The sequence below is a fragment of the Astyanax mexicanus genome, chromosome 11 (assembly GCF_023375975.1).
Source record: "Astyanax mexicanus isolate ESR-SI-001 chromosome 11, AstMex3_surface, whole genome shotgun sequence".
In the NCBI taxonomy this organism is placed as follows: Eukaryota; Metazoa; Chordata; class Actinopteri; order Characiformes; family Acestrorhamphidae; genus Astyanax; species Astyanax mexicanus.
Genome location: NC_064418.1, coordinates 43263167 through 43284123, shown reverse-complemented (window position 1 = coordinate 43284123; position 20957 = coordinate 43263167). Strand labels below are relative to the sequence as shown.

The window sequence follows — 20957 nt, the reverse complement described above, 5'->3', positions numbered from 1 at the left end:
TTTAGACAATTTGGGGCGTTTTCACACTAGTCCTTAATACACAAGCCTGCACCCAGGACCGGTTCTGGGCTTGTTTGGAGGAAGGGGTTTGTTTTTACACAAAGGAATTCCAAACCCATAGACACATAACCAACGATCCATTATTATCATTCAGAATGTGACCTCATTAACAAGCAACTGCTGTCACAAATTTAGTTTTTATAGACTTATTTTTTAAAATGTATTCTCGATTTCAATGTCAAGTTATGCATGAACTTTGTAATTTTTTTATTGTATTAATCGGTTCAACAACCTCAGTTCCAGCCCCAATGTGTTTACTAGTTCCGTTTCAATTCCAGCTACTTATCAGAGTGTTGGCGTTCACAGAGGAAACGGGAATGAACTAAAGGAACTCACATTAGCCTGCAATACCAGAGCTTTGTTAATTAACGGAAAACAAAGGCCCTGACCACAGCGCACCGGATCACAGCGCAGTCCATTCTTCACACTCCGACGACTCCACACAATTAGCAGGTCTGTTAGCGGGCTGAGATCATTCGTCTAGTTAGAACTGAGGGCAGCTGCTACACGGGTCATCCAGCACGGAGGTCGACACGAGCGCGGCAGGATTTCCACCAGACTAATGAGCTCAACACCACCACCACCACACACACACACACACACACACACACACACAAAAACATTAAGGTGCATTTTATCCTCCATACTGACAGCTGGACAGTTGCTGCTTGAATCGTAAGAGAGAAACAATTATTAATTCATACTCATCTACTAGTGCATCTCAAAAAATGCTTAAGATAGATCGCTCTATGTGTAATACATCTATATAATATATGAGTTTCACATTTTGAACTGAATTACTGAAATAAAGTAACTTTTTAATGATATTTTATTTTTTTCAGATGCCCTAGTATGCAACTTAAGGAAAAATGCACTTTTATAGGAAAAAGTACTCCTCTCATCCTGAGATTCATGTTGCTGCTACTTTTCCTACTTTTCTTATTTATATGTATCTTATATTGTATTGTATTTTTATTTCACATACTGGTTAATTATGTCTCATATCTATTTTTTTTTTTTTTTTTACTTACTTAGATAATTGCTCTGGACCTTGAGATCACAATTTCATTCTTTGAACACTTGTATTACATTTTTGGATTGTAGTCAAAAGTACACTTTATGGGCAAAAGTATTGGGACATCACATCGTTATTAGTTTTGCATGATTTTAAGACTTTGAGGAACTGTCTCTACTGTCCAGAGAGAAAGCCTTTATATAAAGATTTGATTGCCCTCTGCAACAAGAGCATTTGTGAAGACAGAACGTTGGATAAACAACCACCTACCTTTATTCCAAAAGTATTGTAGAGCTTCAATATACACAAAAGAACACAGAGCCATTTCTCACACCTCAATAGTGAAGACTGAACAACCTAGATTAAAGACTGGAGGTCAGCTTTGAGGTTAAACTATCTGAGGCCAGACCATGCCATCAGCATATGGTAATGTGGAAAAAGTCAATTACCCCTCTGATAAGCAGAGCTAAGACTGGGTTACAGATTTGTTAAAGGAATGCGACAGGGTGGTGTTGCGTTGGCAAAACTCCATCACAGACATGGAAAATAGAAGATTGTAGAAGAGGAGGTGCTTGAAGGTGCCTCTTGCAGGTGTTTTGTTCTTGTTAAAGAATGCCCATCCGCATTTTTTTTGCCAGGGTTAGTCTTTATTACTGCTCCTGTGGGCATCATTCATTACATATTATCCTTCATCACCTACTCATAATTAGTTTTTAGAGAGTTTGGGGCATGCCGTCAGTGTTTCATAATAAAAGAGGAGACTAGTGCTGTGTACTGGCAAGATCTGACGACTGTATATCACTGTCCAACTATATACTTTACATAGCATCTTTTTTTTTTTTTTTTTTTTTTACAAGCACTTGAAAAATTTTAAGGCACCCTGCCCATTGGTGCCTTTATAACTGAAGGATGAGTTGCTACTGTTGGGTATTACTCATTACTCATCAGCTCTCCCTCTCTCCTTTTTTCTTCCTCTTTCTCCTTCCTCATGTCCGACAGAGACGGAATTATTCACTCATTCAAATTCACAACAAAGCCACAGTGTCAATGGACCAGCTGCCCAAACCTGACACACACTCATCATGTGAGAGTGTGTGTGTGTGTAAGTGACGATTACAGAATGTGTTCCTAGAAGGAAACAGTGTGTGTGTACAAATACTTCACATGAAGAGCCTGATAAGCATATTATGTATTTTTCTTATCAGGTCGCCTGGAAGAGGACAAACACTCAAACACTGATACAGCCACAACAGATACAGGTCTATCTGTCACCATATCAGTACAGACTAGGGCTGGCCCGAATAGCGTTTTTTGAACTCCGGATATTCGGCACTGATTCGAAGCGATTATTCGAATATTCGTTTTTAAAAAAAGAGGTAAAAAAAATAATTAAAAAAAGCAAATCACGGCCCCTTTAATCCACTGAAAAATGTTCAATTTGCTCTGACCTACGAGACATATTCACCCCGGATTTTTGGTGTTTTTATCCCCCATATTTTTGTGTTTTCACCCCATATTTTTTCTGTGTTTTTAGCCCAGATTTCTTTGTGTTTTCATCCCGGAATTTCTGCTGCCCCACACCGCGGCTTATCCGCTGCGTAAGCAGGCTAGGAGGCTGCTGCACGGTTTCTCCGCTGCGCAAGCCAGCCCAGTAAATTGCTGTTTGTGTTTTCACACTATTTCACGCTATTTGCTTAAAAAAAAAAAAAAAAAAAAAACGTTTGTTCAGGAAGTATTTTATATTCTTAAACATTGTTAATTATATTAGAGGACAGTCATTGTAAACTGTACTTGGTCTATTTCGGTTAAAGGATTGTGCAGGGCATATTACTGATTTTGTATTTTTGCACTTGGGCTATAAGCTCAATATTAAATATTTCGTTTGTTTAGAAATTATTTTATATTTTTAAACCATGTTAAATTATATTAGAGTAGAGGAAAGTCATTGTTAATGACGTTATTGTACTTGGTCTATTTCGGTTTAAGGATTGTGCAGGGCATAGCCGTATTACTGATTTTGTATTTTTGCACTTGGGCTATAAGCTCAATATTAAATATTTCGTTTGCTTAGAAATTATTTTATATTTTTAAACCATTTTAAATTATATTAGATAAGAGGAAATTCGTTCAGACATCATTTTTGTAGGCCAGGCTTTTGTAACCGATTTAGCCCCTAATGTTGCCACATTACCCCTTACGTTTTATTATATAAATCAGTTATATAAAGAGCCTGCATTTTTTTTTATCATGTATAATAGAGGTCTGCGCGAGACTGATTTTTAAACCCACTCTTCCACGCTCCCGCGTTTCTGTCTCGTTCTGTCTTTTAATCCCGCGCCCGCCCGCCACATACACATTTCTGCCGCTCCCGCCCCACGTTCCTAATATAAATTAAATAAACTACATTTAATGCTTCAAATTTACTTATATATTTATTAAAACAGCAGCGCTAAATAGTGCGGTCCCGTTCCTTACCCCAGTCCAAACACCATCGGTGTGTGCGTGTGTGTGTCGGTCCATCCTGCGTGTTGAGAGTTTTCTTTAGGTTTTTTTTTTTTTTTTTTTACAATTATTACAGTTTTCTTAACTATTTATTAATTTGCTCCCGCATCGTCTGGATTAAACTCCCGCTCCAGCCAATAACAGTTCAGTTCTGTCCCGCGCGCAAGATATTCTGACGGGACCCGCGAAAACAGAAGTGGTTAGAGTGAGGTGGAACTCTGGAAAGGAGAAAAAAAACGAATATCCGAATACCAAAATTAAAAACCGAATACCTACTCAACGAACGAATATCCGAATACCCGAATATTCGGGTCCAGCCCTAGTACAGACAGAATGTACAAACATCTTAGCACTGCAAGCTTTTTAACATTACAATACATATATCCTCCTATTACTGAAAGGAAATGAAAAAAGAAAATCATTATTTTAGAAATATAATCTGCTGGAACTTCACTGTAAAACATGGTGCTTTAAATGGTAAAAAATAGTAAAACCAGCAGAACTTAATGAATGGAAAATGGATGGAAATGAATGGAAAACATGTTTCAGCTCATAGGCCCATCAAGGTTGAAGAAAATAGAGGCTAAGTTGTTTAAATACACAGAGAACAGGAAGTTCATTTAAAAGACAACCAATAATAGGGCTGCAACACTCGTGTTTACACTACAATTTATGGACAAAAGTCAGAAGTATTGGGACACCTGATCAACTTACTGTACTGTTAGATGTACATGTAATATCAAACACTAAGGCTTTAAATTAAGGCATTGCTTACTATTGGGTTTACTTTGTCCCAAAAGTTAAACAATATATAAAGAAATTTAATTAATTAGAAGAAAAACAGCTACAATTTAAGTGTGCATTAAAATTCTCAACCACAAACCAAACCTCAAGCTACAGTATTAATATATTTAAAAGAGTCTCTTTTCTAAGTGAATAATTGCTGTTTGCTGCTGGTTTTCTAATTTACTCGGATAAAAACACTCATACAGTCATACACTCTCCAGGCAGGACAGTACTACACGAGCCTTTGACTCCACAGAGCTGAGCTTCCAGGATGTTAGCTTTTTATGCTAACTGGCTAGCAGTATGGCAGTATGTGGAAAATGCATACCTGTTTTAATTTTTCATTTGGTATACCGGATAAACCAGTATACGGCCCAGCACTACACTATATGAACAAAAGTACTAGGAAACCTGCTCAATAAAAAAAGGTTTATCCTGCTTTTGTTGGAGTAACTGTCTGTATTGTCCAGCAAATGTCCACAGCTTGATCTTTGGACATTCAGAGACTGTTTTGGATGGAGCACCATCACCAACAGTTACAACTGCTCCACAGCTCAATGCCCACACCTGAAATTAGGGGCTACAGGGGCTATTTTAATTTCCCAGTACATTGAATTTACAGTCTGTTTCAACAGGTTTAAATTGGGCTAAAACATTTGTATTTCCAACAAAAATCAGCAATGTCAAGTCATGATAAATTACTCATTTCAGGTGCTTTTTTAAATTCATATAAAATAAATTAGCATCTTATAGGAGGTAAAAATCAGTCCCATAATTATTAGAGCGGAACACACCGTGACCTACGTCAGAATACCGAGCCTACGCATGTATAAGAAGGTCAACATTTCTCAAGAACTTACAGTGCATGAACTTCATGACAGTAATAGCCCTTAGGGAGCGTTTGTCAATTGACCAACTGTTCTGAGCAACAGTACCTCCATGCTAAACTGCACGCATCCAGCCAGAACACACAGGCAGCCGCAGGTCATGATGAATTAGTGATGAAGGATAATGAGCTGATGCAGGTACACACAGAACAGAGAAGCATGTGACTGGGACAGAGCTGTAGTGATGAGATGCCATGATGCACATTTTCCAGCATGTGATCAGCAATCAAAGCCTATCAGTTTGCATATAACTGCAGCGATGCCATATGACAGGGGTGTCCAAACTACGGCCCGCGGGCCATTTGCGGCCCGTTTCCTTTTTTGGAGCGGCCCGCGAGGTATTTTAGAAATAGAATGAAAGTTGGCCCGCTGTTAAGCAGGTTTTTATAATGTGAGATTCAAAGTTTGAACGCTAGGTGTCAGAAACGGGCCAAAGAGTCTAAAAGCGGAGAGGGGGAAGTTTTAGCGCAGAAAAACGGGCCAGAGTGTCTAAAAGCAGAGAGAGTGCGCATTTCTAGCGCAGAAAAACAGGGCAAAAGAGTCTAAAAGAGGAGAGGGTGCGCAGTTTTAGCGCAGAAAAAAGGGTAAATGAGTCTAAAAGTTGCCATAATTAAAGAGTTTAATATTAAGAGATATCATGAAATGAAACATCAATTTGAAAAATCTTAGTTTACACAACACTGTCAAAGATAAAGACAGTAAGTCAAGTAAAATGGTGTGTAAATGAAATAATCAGGAAAAAAGTATTATTTAAAGTGGTATATTTCATTATTTGTTTTATTACAGAGTCTGTGACCCGTGACTTCAAATATATTTCTCCTTCTGGCCCCCAACAAAAAAAGTTTGGACACCCCTGACATATGAGAACCACTTTTGGTTCCAAAAAGAACCAATTTTAAGAAGATATGAAGAGATGGAGCATATTGAATTGACAAGGTCTGTATCAATACATTTTTTTGTCTAGAAGACATGTCAAAAATGACTGCGCTAAATTCACATTAGTGTCAATTTTTCTTACGTATCCTACACTCTTTTTACAAAAAATGGACTTCAATCTATTAAGAAAATTCAGTTTCCATATAAGTGCAGTAATGCCATATAATAACTACTTTTAGTTCCAAACAGAAGCAATTTTAAGATGGAGAGATGGAGCATATTGAATCGACAAGCCCTGTAACAAAAAATATATTGTTTAAAATAACATTTTAACAAATTATTGCAATACATTTACATACGTGTCATCTTAAGACCATTTTCTGATGTATCATAATGCAGTTACACTCTTTTTTTTTTTTTTTACAAGCAATGGACTTCTAACTATTAAGAATATTCAGATATATCACAATATCATAAACAAAATTAAACATACTAAACTTCAGGGTTTTGAAACATTAATTCCTTTATAAAAATTAGCTGAGAAAAACATAATGGGTTTATGTTCATATATTGTATATTAAGTCGATAACATAAGTATCGTGACGGGCCTAGAAGTACCTTATTTTTAAGTGTGTCTATGCTATTTATTTCCACCATAAGCTCTACGAAATGATAGGTATTCCACTTTGTAAAACAGAGGACATTAAAAGCTTTCTCTTTAGGCTTCGATTAAAACCAAACTCAGGCTAATGCGAGACTTCAGAGAGACGGAAAAGGGAAAAAGGCCTTCAGCAATCTGAGCCTCAACTAACCGTACTAATGTGGCTCTACAGAACAAACAGGCTTTGGTGGTGCAGGAACTTTAACATCCAGACTATGAGAGAAAGGAGAAATCTGTTTTAAGTCATGTTGTGCCAGATAGTATCTGCAGTTACAGGTTTGAGGAGTTTACTAATAGCACTTTTCCACTGATGTGGAACCGGCATTGCTTTGGTTCTTGAACCTAATTTTAAACTGGTTTGCTGTGTTTCCACCAACAAAAGTAGAATCTGGAACCAGGTTTATTTGCAGTGGGATCTAGGGGTGTGTCATATCGTATCGTACGTGATAATATTGCCAACATTTTTGAATATCGTGAACGATATTTTACTCTGAAATATCGTGCCATATCACCCATCCCTAATTACTACATCAGGGTACTACTTTTTTCTGTTTTTAGCAAAAGAAAAATTCACACTGTTCTCATTTCCCATTATATATCTACTAGAGACAGATTATATCTGTCCAGTATCATTTAATTTACTTGAATCCTGGATATTTGGAGATATTTGGAGGAGTGCATTATTATTAGTATCATGACATTCTGGATCATTGGCTTCTGTTAAAATCTGATGCAAATTCTTGTTTTTTTTTAGGGGTGTGCCATATCATAAAGTGTATTCATGAAATTATTATTATTTCTTTTAATTCAGTACTTTGTTATATCGCCAAGTATCGTTGAGTATCGTTATCTCAAAAATACCATAAAATATTGTGATATTATTTTAGAGCCATATCACCCACCCCTAGTGGAATCCAAAGAATTCCAGAGGTTCTTCAGCACAAACCGTGACTATATCTATGGGCGTGTCTGTTTGTACAGGAGCACTGGCACTAAAACTGGTAGAAAAGCTGAAAAGCACCACAGTTCTTATAAGCCGGAATGGAACTGGTTTAAGAACCAGAGTTCTTTTGGTGGAAATGACCAATTATACATTTCTAACTGCTGTTAAAAAATCCATCACTATCGTTTTCCTGCAAAACATTAAACACACTATACTGGAGAAAAGCTCAGAAAAAAATATCCATTAAGAGTGTTAAACTGATTGACCGATATGCTAACAATCAAAAATTATACAAATCTACAGCAGAAAGAGTAGAATAGTGGATAACACTAACCCCCATCTGTAACAGATCAGGATTTAATTTCCTGGCCAGACAAGCTCAACAAACCTAACCATAACTATAACACACTATACCATAATCACTTCTTGGTACAAAAGGTGTTATAGGGCTACTTTACATTTGCATTATTAGATTCTAGAGGTGGGAATCATGGGGCATCCCATTACAATCTTATCCTGATCTGTTCCCACAATTCTGACCATATCACAATACTATTATTCTGCATAACTCAATACATCACAAGACAATTATCTATGATACCTCATTGTTATCTGTTACTGTTTCAATAAAAATATCAATATTTGACACCATGTATGGATACAATACGATCAAAACCATGTGATGTATAGTAATACTGATACATTGTCCCACCCCTTTTAGTGTTAATGCTTTTAAACATCTTTTTTAAGAGGACACATAATATTAATTCCATTATCCACACAGCATTGTTCACAGATACAAACGTGCTGTATTGTAATGTCAGTTTTAATGAAACAGAGGTCATTGTCTGACAACAATCCAAGAGAAGGCCTTGAGCATTCTAAATTAGTTTAATACACAAAATAACCCTTTTAAATGTCTTCTTCATGCATCATTTTTGAAATCAATACCTCTAACAGTTTGACTTTTATATCTTATTAAATTTATTAAATCCATTTAAAGACTTAGAAGAGATACAAGAGATAAAGAGCTTCTTTGAAGAGCAGAGTATGACAACATCCAGGCTCTATCACAAGATCATTTTCTAGGCAGTTGTTCTAAAAATGTCTTTTAGACTTTAAGACTGCAACCTCTCAAATATAAGTATCACATGTCTAAAGATACACAGGACTCTGAATTCTACTGAAGGAAGCTGTTTGCATGACTGAGCCATTCAACCATTAGAAAATGAGGATCTGTCTATAAACGCCACATCTGACCCTGAACTGAAGCCCAGGTACAGCCCCTATTTTACCACAGGGCAACTAGTCACAGACTCCTTATTTGCCTTTTATTTAGCGCTCTGCACGGAGCTCAGAAACTAGACTCTGAACAAACAGTGCAAATAGCTCAATTAGCCACTGCAGCTACAGGTACAGCCGGGCCATTTTTAGAGCTAAATTACACAGGAGCTGACCCATGATGGCCTACACGGTTTATATATATACACACACTCTACCAACAAATCAGCATTAAAGACAGCATTCACCTCCAGCATCGACTTCAGCAATTACTTATGCAAGAAACACGACAAGCATCACGTCTGCACGGCCTGAAGAGTTTCCCAAAGTCTTAACCCTTTGCATCCTAATGGCTTGATTCTGTAACTCTCAGTGCTACTACAGTACTGTGTAAATTTTAATCCAATGTTAAAAAAAAAATAAGATTAAACATAGATTATTTACTTTAAAAAAAACCCTAACAATAGAATAAATACAAATATCAAGTTTAAAAAGTAAGTCTGAGAGTTCTTTAAGAGAGCAGAGTGTTCCAGCAAGCTAAGTGCTGCCACTTTGATCGGGAGATCACTGGTTCGAATCCCAGTCATGCAGCTTGCCATCAGCTGCCAAAGCCCTGAGAGTGCACAACTGGAATTTCTCTCTCTCTCTCTGGGTGGGTAGATGGTGCTCTTTCCCGTCATCACTCCTAGGGTGATGTCGATCAGCACAAACAAGGCGTCTGTGAGCTGATGTATCAGAACCGAGTCGCCGCGCTTTCCTCCGATTGCACTGTGATGCTACTCGGCAATTTGAAAAAAAGAGGTGGTGTCTGACTTCACCTGAAGTGTCGGAGGAGGCATGTGCTAGTCTTCGCCCTCCTTGTGATGTGGCATCACCTATGATGGGGATCTACAGCTGACTAGCAGCTATACAAAAAACATCTCCAAGGCTCTTTTCCTAGAGTCTAGTATTTTCTAAAGTTATCATCATATTAACATCTATCTGGATGTAATTTCAAATCCTAATGTAATCATGGCATGTGCACATCCTTAATGATCATAGATAACTAGTTTTATGACAAATGCTGAACCCTAAGTGTTAAGATTAATAGCAGGGTCACATTAATGATAATAATTTATAATATGACTCTATGGGGTTAACATCACCGCATGCTGCAGATTGTCTGCCTACGATGACTCAATCTAACCAATGCTGGCCAGAAACTGTGGAACGTCAGGCTGGTTGTTATGGCAATAGCTGCTCTGTGCCGGGACTTCATCGCAGCATCTGTCACGTCTCCGCTCCCAGCATGCCTCTGTGCTATAACTATAATATCAGGGACCTGATTAGGTTTCCTCCACTGACATTAATCATTTTGTTACTCAGCTGGGCATGGCTGGAAACACCTCATGCCCACATACTTACACAGCCCTGTCAATACTATGTGTAACCCTATCAATACCTAGCATTTCTCCAGGGATACCTACAGACTCTTTGCCTTTCTGATGATACTTAATTAAATGGAAATCACATGTTTAACACTATATTACACAGAAGACGTAGGGTTTAAAAGGTTAAATTAGTGTGTAATTGTGATAGCTTCCAGTATTTTTAGCACAGCAAGCACCACACTATATTGGATATCATGAAGAATCTAGAAATAATTCATGTAATAAAATATGTGAAATCTAATTTCTGTGATGCTTTGACTGTGACTGTACAATCATATGACAATGTTCTGTTTACATGGTGGTGTTATAACCTACTGCTATTTCTATAATAAGACTAAGACCACAGGACCTGTTTATGTTATATGTTAACTCATACTATATAGAGGTATGCACACAGAATTATCTATTTTAAACCCAAAGTCAGTGCAGCTTTTACCAGGTGATTTTAAATCACTTCATGCTTCCCACTGCTGACAACTTTTATAGAGGTGCGGATTTCATTTTCCAGCAGGCCTTTTCCTGGAGAAACTGACTTTTTGGGTTTTCATTGGCTATAACATATAATCATCAACAATAAAAGAAACAAACGCTTAAAATAGATCACTCTGTATACAATACATCTATATAATATATGAGTATCACATTTTGAACTGAATTACAGAAATAAAGTAACTTTTCTAAGATATTCAAGTTTTTTTTAGATGAACCTGTAGGTTCTCTTTAAAAGACCACTGGACCATTATGTCTTGTCTCAGACTCACTCCACACACTGAGGTACATAGACTGTCTAAAACCAACTGTCCTCAAAGACTGTCAACATAGAAAGATTTCTTGTTATTATAGCAACCAGTTCACGGATTCCATCGTTTAGTTTATTTTTTACTAAGTACACATATTGATAATGGCATTTTTTAACAGTGGCCTGCATTGACATATTTGGTGAAGTGAGGTTTGGATGAAGCTGCTTGGCCAAGCTGCTCTCCATTTCATGAGTCTCTCTACATTCTACGGTTCTTGATCTAATTTGAAGCTACATGAAGTTTGGAGGTGTGTAGTGATGAACTCTGAAGCTACATGAAGTTTGGAGGTGTGTAGTGATGATCTCTGAAGCTACATGAAGTTTGGAGGTGTGTAGTAGTGATGAACTCTGAAGCTACATGACGTTTGGAGGTGTGTAGTGATGAACTCTGAAGCTACATGAAGTTTGGAGGTGTGTAGTAGTGATGAACTCTGAAGCTACATAAAGTTTGGAGGTGTGTAGTGATTGGTGTAGTGACTCTGCAGAAAGTTGGTGAACTCTGTGCACTATGCTCCTCAGCATCTGCTGACCCCACTCTGTTATTTTACACTGACAGAGCACAGAGTCACTGTCGTTCCCAGTCTCTTCCAATGTGTTATAATATCACTGACAGTTGGCTGTGGAATATTTAGTAGTGATTAGTGAAATTTCACGACTGGACTTGTTGCAAAGGTGCTGCATCCTATCACGGTACCACAGTGCTAGAGTTCACTGAGCTCCTGAGAGCCTGAGACCCATTCTTTCACTAATGTTTGTAGAAGCAGTCTGTATGCCTATAGCTGCTTGGTTTCATGCAATTGTGGTCATGGAAGCCATCCATGTTCAGAATGAAAATTAAGAGGCTTTGGCATTTTTTGGCCATATGCACTCCTACAAATAAAGGTGCTACTTTATGTGATGCCATATAACAAACACTTTGGTCCCTAAATATCCACGTTTGTAAATGTGTAAAGAAATATTACATGAATAAAAAGAACCTGTACATATGAAAGAAACCAAAAGTAGTTTTTTTTCTATGGCACTGCTCAAAAAACCCTTTGAAGCACCTTTATTTTTAGAGTGTGTTGTTATATAAGAGCTAAAATTTAGCAGAGCACTTACTTTCATGAGTCATTTCAATGTGCAGTAGTGAAATTCCTTCTGTTCTGTCAAGGTCAACATCACAACCCTTCTTACAGAAAGTGGTATTTTATAGCACAGTCTAATCTTACTTAACTAAAATTCAACAGTTTAATATTTGACATATACTCCACAGACACATACTCCACAGACAATCCTACTGAAGATCTGACTGCCTTCTCTCCATACAAGGACTACCCCCTATTACACGCCTAACAACTAACAACTAGTTCTAAAGGGTACAATGTTGGTTCACTTTTTTTGGGATAGCTGTTAAATCACTGTTTCTCACAAAATCAAGAGTATGAAAGAGAAACATTGCTCCGCAGTCCAGGCCTAGTCTTTGCCCTGTTTGGGAAATTGCCCTACAGTGCATCAATACTTGACTTGGGCCTTTAAACCTCTGATACCATGTGAACTCTTCCAAAAGTTCCATGTACATGACAGAAAAGCCAGGATGCTGCTGTATTAGATCTTTTTGTAAGCCCAGGCTGTTAGACAGCACAGAGTTCCGGCATCCTTTTCAGAGTTCTCAGCATGCATAGCCAACTGATGACTCACTGCCCACAGAGGCTCTGAGAAAGAAGAGCACGAGTTCATATCAGCAGAACGTCTGCCAGACTGCAATCTAATAGTGCCAACATCTAAAATTCCTGTACTTAAAAAAATATATATATGCCACCTTTGAGTGCAGTATTAAAAGCAGCTTAAACCTTTAAAACAGCTGATCTTTTTTTCAAACAAGAGGAACTACTACAATATTGATCTACTGTGAGTTTTTCACTTTTGGAAAAAAAAGAAGAAAAAAAAAAGTGGACCACAGCACAGCTGCCACGCATTACAAAAAGCCTAAAATACACCAATCCCAATGGAGCTGAGCTGATGACAATAAGCTGCACCAATCCCTTTTCTAATTTCCAATCAATCATTCAGCAAATCAATACAGATTTCTATTGAAACTGTTAAACCAGACCACCAGGCAGTTAGGGATTAAACTGTTTGCTGTGCAGAACTAGTTGGTGCTGCAAGTCCATGCTGTCGTCTCGCAAAAGAAATAGAAAAATATTCTGGAGCTTTAGAACTCGCAGCACATACCGAGTGTTGGATGAGAAAATACAGAGCTTACATAATTTTAACTACACTGAAAGTAACTCTGTAGAACTTGACTTAGCAAACTAGGTCTTTAAATTTTACAATGTACCAGGCAACACTATCTAGATCATACTTTATACAACAGAATAAAAAAACTACTACATTAACTACATACATCTTTAGTAGCACTTTCAGAATTAATGCAACACTTATTAAATTGATTTAATACAGTGTGGAGCTGTAATATTAGTACCACTTCAGTCTTAACACTAATCCGCATGGAAATTCAGCACTGTATTATATAAACACGTGTTAATTCAGTAGTTTAAGAGGTAAATAAAGACTAAGCAGCACTGTAGGGGTAAATTCAGCCCTGTACTACATTAACCTATGCTATTTAGTATTGTATTATATAAACCCATGTTAATTCAGTAGTGTAAGAGGTAAATAAACGCTAACCCAGTACTGTAAAAGTAAATTCAGCACTGTACCACATTAGCCTGTGTTAATTTAGCACTTTATTATTAGTAGTGTATAGGGGTGAAACGATTACTCGAGTAAATCGAGTAACTCGATTCACAAAATTGATCGATTAATTTTCTGTGCCTCGAGTAATCGTTTATTTAATTAATAAACTCAGCGCGCGGTATTTTCGCGACTTTTATTTTGACAACGCGCTCAGCGTTACGTCACCCTCACCCGGGAAGAGAGAGACGGAGGTTTGAGCAGCGGCAAAAATGGAAGCGGCGAGAGAAAACAGCGATTTTAAAGGAATAAAAGCATTTTATGTTCGAACTGTGACCTGTACTCGGTGCAGTGCCAAAACAGCGCGTTTTAATGCTGCACCATCTGAGCCGAGGACACCCGAGACGCGAGGACGCCGAGAGAGCAGGTAAATATAACTTATAATAAATCAATGAGATTAACATTAATGTGAATTAATAACAAAACGACAGCGCTTTGGAGTGTGAATTAATAGAAGCACTGTCTATAATGTGTGGTTAGTTTATTAGAACAGAGACAAGTTCATACGTGCTTTATGTAAACAGTAAACACAGCGCTGTGGAGTTCTGAATATAACCAATAACAATGTTAAAAGTTAGCGAAACTGAAGTTACTTTGGCTGAAAACTAAATGCATAATTTCTTCATCTAAGAGTACATTTGGCCGGTGAGACAAAAACTAAATGAACACTGTTGTTCATAAAAGGAAGTGTGTCTCTTATTTATTGGATAAAATATTAATTACCACTAGTGTCTAATGTGCCCCAGTGCGATAGGTTTCAATCTTAGTGTTCATAAATGCACGGCCATGAACTTATTATTAGAGTTATTAGTCTTAGTGATGTAATTAGACAGAAGTAGTCCAACATATAAATAAAGAAAAAAGCAACATTTGTAATACTTGTGTATCACAATTATTCCACAGGTCCTGATATATTTTGGAGAAGTGGCTTGGTGGTAAAAGAATGCAGCGCACTGATCCAACACTGGCAGAACTGACAACGTCTCTGCTGTTCAGAAGCTAAGATGCACAACACAAAGACGATGTTTATGCCTTTTTTATTGATTTATACACTATATTTGATATTTACAAGAAATCCTAATGTGAAAGTAATGTAATTACTAATATTTTTTTTTATTGTGGTATTTATTTATTTGTGTTTTATTTATTTGTATTTGCAATTTGGAAATGTATGTTGTGAATTAAAAAAATATAACTTATGTAAAAAAGGAAACCAATTGGTCATTCATTACTAAGTAAAATGCCTTTTTAATTGCTCTTTAACAAAAAAAATGTTTTATACGATTACTCGATTAATCGAATCGATTTTTCAGTAGAGTACCCGATTACAAAAATAATCGATAGCTGCAGCCCTAGTAGTGTAAGAGATAAATAAACACTAACCCAGTACTGTAAAGATAAATTCAGTACTGTATTATATAAACGTGTTAATTCAGTACTTTATCGTATCATATATAAACACGTGTTACTAAATGAGTACTGTTAGAGCTAAATAAACACTAACCAGCACTGTAAAGGTGAACTCAGTACTGCATCGTATAAACACGTGTTAATTCAGTACTGTTAGATGTAAATAAACACTAACCAGTACTATAAATGTAAATTTAGTACTGTTTTATATAAACACGTTAATTCAGTAATTTTAAGTAAACACCAACCAAATTTAGGACTGTATTATATAAACATATTAACACGTGTTAATTCAGTAGTGTATTAACTTATATGAACACGTGTTAATTCAGTAGTGTAAGAGGTCAATTTAACACTAATCAGCACTGTAAAGGTAAATTCAGTAGTGTAACTAAGTCACTGCATTAACCCGTGTTAGTTCAGTACTGTAACGTTAACTGTACTGAACTAATGTACGGGTTAAACCCCGTGTTAACTCAGTAGTTTTAAAAGTAAATAAACACTAACCAGTAAGTTAACGTTACTGTAAAAGTAAATTCAGCACTGTATTATATAAACATATTAACTAACCTATATAAATACGTGTTACTTCAGTACTGTATTATAAGAACACGTGTTAAGTAACTATACGTATAGGTAGTGTAAAAGGTAACGTTAAATAAACATTAACCTAGCACTGTAAAGGTAAATTAATCAGTGTACTGCATTCATTCAGTAGTGTAACGTTAAGGGTTAAGTGAATAACGTTACTAAAAGTGTGATGAGTAATGCTGGGTTTGGGTGAATGTGGAGCTCTTACTTGTCCTCTGCTGTCGTTTCCTGTATGGTTTCATCTTTTTTGGCCGGCTCGCTGGGCTCTATCGCTCCCTCAGTCTTAGTGCAGAGGGGTCTCCTCCAGGGCGGCCAGGTGCGGGGCAGGGCGCGGTGCTCGCCGGCGCGGAGGCTCCTCAGTGCGGGGGTGAGGTGGGCATGAGGAGGGCAGGAGGAGCGGCTGCTGCTGCTGCTGCTGAAGCAGCCTTTATGTCTCACAATGCCGGTTAATGGACGATCGCGGCTCGTTGGCAACAACTTCTTCAGGGCAGTTGAAAGCCTAAACTGTAACATCTCAATCCTGTGGAGCTTCAGGGGGTGAAATCCTGCCTTTAATTCGCTTTTTAAAGATATAAAAATAAGTGTTTTATATCAGCCACCTCTTCTCCGGCGCGCCTTCTCCAACTGTAACACGACGCCGTTACTAGAGGGGGAAAATTGTTGCCAGTCCCGCCCTCTCTGGATCTTCATTGGTTGGAGACTTTAGCCACGCGCTTTCTTATTGGCTGCGCGGAACGTCCATCATCACCGCCTCGCCTGCGTCACCTCCTGATCTGAAATGATTCATGTGAATGGGGCCTCGTGTCATCAGGCTTGCATTGTTGCTGCTTTAGGTTTTAGTGTTGGGATGGGTCAGAAAAGCTTAATGAGGCATTAATCAGACTTAGAGCATGATAGATAGATGGAAATTAATCAGATACATAAGGAAATAAAGCGCAGAAACCTTGTAGAATTGTGGTTTAATGTTTTATTGCTAACGATGAGGTCTGGCCACAGGGATGGGCAACTGGCGGCCCGGGGGCCGCACACGGCCCTCGTCATCACTCAGTGCGGCCCGCGAATAGATCAAAAATAATTTCATAATTTCATAATTAAAAAAAAAACAAACAAAAAAACGTAATTCTACTTTTGACCGCTAGAGGGCGCTGCCAAACAACCACGAAAATTGACATTGACATCCAGTCCATTGTGAGCCAGCAGGCCAAACCACAGCTCTCTCATTAGCTTCAATAAATGTTGGGCCTCTGTGGTCTAGTTTTCTGCTATTATTGAATGAGCTATTTGCAATCAGTTTTTAAATCTTTTTTGTTCTTTGTTATAAATGAGTTCAAATGCCTTTTGCACTTTTATAAGCAAATGTTTTGTCCTTGTTGCTTATGAAGGACTTGTTATAATGAACTTATTTTACACAGAGGAACTACTGTATTTGCAATCAGTTTTTTAAGCAAACTTTTTGTTCTTTGATATGAAGGACTTCCTTTTTGCACTTTTTTTAAGCAAACGGTTTGTCTTTTGCCGTATTAAAATGCATTAATATGCAGAAAATAGTTGTTGATAAATGTTGGTGCTGTAAACATACAGATATAAATTCATATAAAATTTGTTCTTATTGAAAATCATTTGTAGCGTTTTTCATATTCAATTATTTGAAGTGCGAGGTCATGTGGCCCTACAATGGTCATGCTGAAAAAAATGTGGCCCTCTCCATCATGGAAGTTGCCCATCCCTGGTTTAGATTAAATGCTGTGAAATTAAATTACCCTTACTAACAGATTATATTTACATGTTAAAAATATATGTTTCTGCCAAAAATAAAATCTGGTTTGAAATGGGCCCAGTTCACCCCCAGCATTCTGAAATACACTTTTAGCCGATGCTCCCAGCAGGCTTACAGGGGTATAGCTTTAGCCAGGCAAAGAAATCACTATTTTTACACCATTAACAAGCTCACGCCTAGGCTAGACCTGTCACACTAACAATTTGTTGAGGACAATATATTTTGTCCCAAAAATGATTGGCTAAAATGCGGTTCACTGTTATATATGTAAACCTTTAAATAGCAACAGTGCTTGTAAATATATCTACACTGATAAGCATGTAGTCTTGAGACGTGCATGACATACTTTACCCATCGTTACGATAGCAAAGACACATTGACACTCCCTAAACTAAGCTAAATCATTAAAATAGAGCCTCATGACTTAAAACCAACAACATATCAACATCTACACAGCTATTCTAAAATGTATGATGTGTTTTATTGTCAGATGGTGCATTTATAGGAGTGAATTGAATTTTTTTGGACAAGGTGACCAAAGGAAAACCTATGACAAAGAGGCAGTGTTACCTAATTATGAGGTTGTGACGACAACATTGTTGATAAAACACGAACATGATCTTTGAACTACATGGAAGCAACATTGGCACTGTATTTGCTGAGTAAAAATATTAGAATTCCATGTTGTGTGAATGTTATGGTATGATTTTATTATGGTTTTGACCAAAATAACTCACAAATAAATGTTGGTAAACATCAGTATGACATTTGCATGTGAAGTTTGGAAGATATTTGATTTTGTTTATGTAACATTTTAATTTAAAACTAACAAAATATCAAAATCGTCACAATTCTATTTCAAACGACATTGACTAGAATACCTGGCATAACAGCATACCTTGTCGATCGACCTTGGTGGCTAGCTGGGACTGTCCTCAGAAGCTAGCAGGGGGTCATTAGTGCAGTTTCATGTGATAAATATCCTGTAGAGTGAAGCAGAGGAAGGCTCGTAAGTCATTGTCACATGGGATTGAGGGGGTTACTCAATATTTTACAATCTCTGCAGGGGCCTCAAGGGTATTGATACTGAGTTTAACCCACCCAACTGTTGTGGATCTCAAACAGCACTCAAACTCATCTCAAGAGTATTCAACTGAGCTCCATTAGTTTTACTGCTCCACAGTCCCACAGCCCGATGCTGGAGGTCTTTATGCTCCTCTAGTCCACACTTGAGGACATTAGCTCATGTGTGAATGCTCTATAGCATCCCACTCAATGGACAATGCTTTCCATACAGATTGTGGGCCTACAGAGTGAATGCATTTATTCAGTGTCATCAATTGGTGCATCTAAAAGTTGCTGAATTTACTCATTAAAAATGTCTGAGTACTTTTAGACGTAGAAGAATGGAGTGTGTTAGTTTATACCAATCAGAATCTTGACCAGGAGAACTAAATTTGGAACAGTATGCAAAATCTGCACGCTGTAGACATTTAACTGTAATGGATCTGCAATGAAACCAGATCCAAAACTAGTTGGCATGATTGTCGAATACAAAGCTTTGGACTGTTGAGGAGTATTGTGGCAGGTTTTTGCTCAGTGGCTAGCTGGATCGTCCACCCACTCTACTCTTCTTTCTGGCATCATCCACCCACTCGCATGGCTTTCCCAGCTTTACTCTTCTCACCAGCTCTGCTACATAAACCAAAAAAAACCAGCCAGCAATTCATAGCTTTAGCCTACATAGAGTCCATTTTCACCTTATATTTAAATGCATGGTAAATATGCTACATTTCTTAACCCTTTTTTTTTACATTTAAAAACCCATTTGACCCATATCAGTTTACACCCCTAATTAGGCATGTAATTTTATTTTTTGTGTCAGATATAATATATGTATGTTTCTTTGGTGATCACTCGAGTTATTAGTGGTTCTCAATTACAACAAGTATTGTGCTGTTAAGGTGTAGCTTACAGCCTAAAGCAGATGAAAGTTTTTTTTTAAAGATTATTCCTTAATATTGTGCAACACAAAATTTGTGTAAAATATTAATATTCCTTACGTTATATACAGGTAAATGAGACTGGGGGTCAAATTGGCCCATAAACAAATGCCACTGCATACTAAATTTGTACAGGTATCTTATATATGAAGAGCAAAAATGATATTAATACCATTTGTTCCAATACATTTAAAGCTATTTAACATTAAATGGGGTCAAATCAGTCCCAAAGATCCCAAATATTTGGGTTTAAGGAATTTAATGTATTTTACATCTGGCAGTTTCTAGCTCTGAGATACCGTTTTTTTTCCACACTATAAGGCACACGGATAAAGTGCTTCGGTGTATTAACAGTAAGCTTAGATTTCCAGATTTCCACTAAGGCTGGGTGCAGCAGCATTAGCAATACATAGGCATTAGCTTTAGCATTAGCTTTGTCCCACGTAGCTTGTTTTAACACAGTAAACACACTGAGCAGCGAAAGAGCTAGGGTTTAGCGCATTAGATTATAAGGCGCACTGTCGATATATGGTATATACATAATTTGTCCAAAAGCATCCAGGCCTATTTTCTAATTAATTTTAATTGCACACACAGCTTGGATAATCGTCATAGTAAAGCCAATGAATGAATTGCCAGCTAAATGCGATGGTCTGGAGCAGCCACACATATGTTAAGTTTCAGAAAGAGGAGAATAAAGCCCTCAGCAACTGGGATCTCTGTTCTCTGTAGTAATGGAACATATTTTAAGTACCAGAACTTGTCATCCAACATCAGTATTTGACCTCAGCTAACTATTAATACCCCTAGACATCAGAGGAAACATTAGACAAACTGGTGTTTAAAATATTCTACACATATTGAGTGCCAGTAAATGAACAGTATGTGGGTATAAACTATGTATTAATAAAGTTTTATTACTTTTGGTCTAAAGAAAGGCTTTTGCAGAACACGTGTTCGTCTTTGCTTATAATACAAATGCAGGGTTATGCTATGAGTCATAAGTCTCTGAATCTAGTTTTTTTTTCCTTTTCTAGAAACTTCTCATTGCTCAGGCTGTGCAGTGCGCACCCTGTCTACAGACTGAGGTATTGCACGATACAGTGGACAAGTTGTTCTACAGTGATATTCTGACATCTAGTGGAGATCAGGCATTCTGCATGGAGTCTGAGTGGGTCTGCTCTAAATTTAACATACTGT

General features: G+C 37.4%; 1 protein-coding gene across 5 annotated transcripts in view; it reads right to left on the bottom strand.

Annotated features, from left to right (window-relative positions):
• Positions 1-16624, bottom strand: part of glsb (glutaminase b) — a 78007-nt gene extending 61383 nt beyond the window's left edge. For 4 of the 5 annotated variants that reach the window (XR_002651319.2, XM_022680091.2, XM_022680093.2 and 1 more), the window contains exon 1: positions 16186-16624. Coding sequence is in view for 4 of the 5 variants with exons in the window: in XM_022680091.2 (XP_022535812.2) it covers positions 16186-16490 (305 nt within the window). In the remaining variant the exon portion in view is untranslated. The remainder of the gene's footprint in view (positions 1-16185) is intronic. The other variant, XM_007253235.4, reaches the window with a different exon arrangement.
• Between the last annotated feature and the right edge of the window lie 4333 nt (positions 16625-20957).